Source organism: Orycteropus afer, unplaced genomic scaffold (genome assembly GCF_000298275.1).
Source record: "Orycteropus afer afer isolate SDZICR_OR568_19922 unplaced genomic scaffold, OryAfe1.0 scaffold00088, whole genome shotgun sequence".
Lineage (NCBI taxonomy): Eukaryota > Metazoa > Chordata > Mammalia > Tubulidentata > Orycteropodidae > Orycteropus > Orycteropus afer.
This window is the reverse complement of record NW_006921675.1, coordinates 1,393,236-1,396,307: the sequence shown is the minus strand read 5'-3', so window position 1 is coordinate 1,396,307 and position 3,072 is coordinate 1,393,236. Positions and strand designations below refer to the sequence as shown.

General features: G+C 45.7%; 1 protein-coding gene across 1 annotated transcript in view; it reads left to right on the top strand.

Annotated features, from left to right (window-relative positions):
• GPX2 (glutathione peroxidase 2) overlaps window positions 1-2,632 on the top strand; it is a 4,870-nt gene extending 2,238 nt beyond the window's left edge. The window contains exon 2 of the mRNA XM_007942288.1: window positions 2,282-2,632. Within this exon, the coding sequence (XP_007940479.2) occupies window positions 2,282-2,632 (351 nt within the window). The remainder of the gene's footprint in view (window positions 1-2,281) is intronic.
• The last annotated feature ends 440 nt before the right edge of the window (window positions 2,633-3,072 follow it).

The window sequence follows — 3,072 nt, the reverse complement described above, 5'->3', positions numbered from 1 at the left end:
GCTCAAAATATCCCATAACTATTTCTCATGTTAAGTCTTTTCAGAGAGGCTTGCCAGTTCATCATACAAAATGTGAAATTCGCAGAATGTCACATCATTGGCAGAGGTGGTTTTTTTTTTTTTTTTTTTTAATACAAATACAACCAACTTTTTTAAAATTTAGATTGAAGTTTTTAAAAAATAAATCAGCCAGTGGAAAATGAATATAGGGGTGGGCTAAGGGTTTGCAGTGAGCATGTGTCTCCCCTCTGGGTCACAGTACCTCTCTGTCTCTGATTACTGGGTCAAGCTGTTATAGATCTTCAGCCCACACGCACCTCAAGTTATTTTTTAAAGGATTCTTCTGTTTCCACTTATGATTTTAATTGCACAAGCTGGCAGAATGTCCCCAAATGAACTCTAATTAGAATCCCCTTAGTTCAATTCACAGTGGCATGAAGGCAAGGAAAATATTAGCAGAGATGTAAGCAGGAAGGCTGAAGTGTCACTGGCTGTGACAAACCTGAGCCAAAATCATTACTGGTCTACTCCTCCTTCCATGGCTCAGTCTTCTTACCAGGCTTTGCCATGGCAGGGAAGATAGAAAGGGTACAACCCTTTTAGGAGTATTTCTCCTGCACTAATGAACTCTGTGGCACAGTGGTTAAAGCACTCAGCTGGTAAGCAGGTGAGCCGTTTAAACCCACCAGCCACTCTGTGGGAGGAAACTGTGGCAGTCTGCTTCCATAAAGATTTAGTCTTGGAAATCTTGAGGGGGCAGTTCTACTCAGTCCTATAGGGTCACTATGAGTTGGCATAGATTCAATGGCAATGGGTTTGTTTTTTGGTTCTCTTGCCCTAGGAGTGCTTCCAGCCTTATGCCATCATTTTAGCCTAGCTGGTTGCTGGAGGGAGTCCATAACCTACCAGAAGCCTGCTAGCCATTTGCACTAAGAGATAAGAAATCTAATAAAGCTCAACTCTAGGCTTATGTCGTGATGGCCTCGAACTGACTGCACTAATTGGCTCTAGCAGGTCAGAGGGAGAAACTGTCCCAGAGGAAGATAGCTGACTCCCAAACAGAGAAAGAGAGGATCATGGATAATGGTTGTCAGGGTGGGAAATGCTGAGTGAGGATAGGTCAGGGATGTGATGGAGTGGCAGTGGGGACAGCTGAATGCGAGCTCTGGTAGCATAAGACTGCTTTTGACTGCTAACCAGAAGGCTGGCAGTTCAAACCCACCAACCACTCCTCAAAAGGAAGACTGGGCAATCTACTTCCATAGTGATACTGCCTCAGAAACCCGAGGAGGGGTCACTATGAGTTGGATCCGACTTGACGGCGGTGAGGTTTTTTTTTTTTTTGGGGGGGGGGTGTTATATATAGTGAGTGAATATGAAATGCAAAAGTCTTGGGATAGCAGCCTATTTGTGAAAGGGGTAATAATTTTGTATTTACAACTTTTAGCTATCTAGCACTACTCCTTTAATTTCCCCTTCCCCAGGTCTAGTCCCAACCATAAACCCTCTATCCTATTTAATTTATTCCTGGTGGTCACTAAGTAATCCCACGTAGAGGACGCTCTTTGTTGTTTCTAACTTGCTTTTCCTTTTTGGCATCTGAGAATTAGACTCACTTGGATAGGGTCTTCTTTCATTAAAGCTTTCTTCTACTCCTATTTGTACTTCAGTTCTAAGACAAGGCAGGATGAAAGCAAGAAGCTGTAAATCCCATTCCTCTGGCCCTCAGTTTCATCCTTAGTTCAAAGATCTGAGGAAGGCAGAGGCAAAGGCAATATTCAACACTCACATGTAATTAAAAGCAACAGACACAAAACCAGGGCAGAGAGGAAGGGGAGGTGGTGGCAGGATGCGTGCATGTGCACGTGCGTGTGTGTAGGTAGGCAGGGAAGTGGAGGGGGGGGATCTAAGCAGTGTAACCCAAGACCTCCTCTCCCTTTCTTTCTTCTGCCCTAAACTCAAGATTTCTTGAAGCTTCAAACAGAACTGTTCAGGATAGATTAGAAAGAGAAGCAACAGCTCAAAAGTGCTAAATCTTTCAGTATAAGAACAGCCAAGTTAGGGACTGCAAGACATTTCATAAACAATAGCTGTCACGGGGAGACCTCCAAGTCAAGAGCTGGGCAAAAGAAATGTAGAAGGAAAGAGAAGGACCAGAGAGAGAGCAATGGACACAGAAATGAATGCTCTTGAGAAAGGAGTGGGCGGGTGAAAGACGTGCGTGGTTGGACCCTTCAGTTCCCCCTTCCCTTTTCCATGCTATTTGTGTTTCCCTCCTTAGGAGAACTGTCAGAATGAGGAGATCCTGAACAGTCTCAAGTATGTCCGCCCTGGAAGTGGCTTCCAGCCCACATTTACCCTTATCCAAAAGTGTGAGGTGAACGGTCAGAACGAGCATCCTGTCTTCGCCTATCTCAAGGACAAGCTCCCCTACCCTTATGATGACCCACTTTCTCTCATGACCGACCCCAAGTTCCTCATTTGGAGCCCTGTGCGCCGCTCAGATGTGGCCTGGAACTTTGAGAAGTTCCTTATAGGGCCAGAGGGGGAACCCTTCCGACGCTACAGCCGCACTTTCCCTACCATCAACATTGAGCCTGACATCAAGCGCCTCCTCAAAGTTGCCATATAGATGTGAGCTGTTCAGCCTACAAATCTCCTACTCCATCCACTGCCTGAACATCCTTCCTTAGGAGTCAGTCAGTGTGCCTTCAGGAGACACTGCTGGACCTAAGCTTTCCCTTGAGATCAGCCTCCTTTGTTGAAGAGCCTGCCTTTCTGGGCTGCCTGTTCTTAGGTAGGCTCTGGACCTTCGCAGAATGATGGCACCTTCCTAAACCCTATGGGCGGTGTCTGAGAAATGTGAAGAGTCTAGGGTCAACCTGCTGGATGAGCCCAATAAATGCAGGTGTGGAAACAATGAGGCTCTGTGTCTTTTTCCTTGACAGAGAATAGATGGATGGTAATAAAAAACAAAAATGAAAAACCTGCAGGTGGAATAGAGGAGCTGGTGGCACACAAAGGTGTGGCAGAGGGAGGCTCTGATTAAGGGGACACCTTAATTGCCATCGA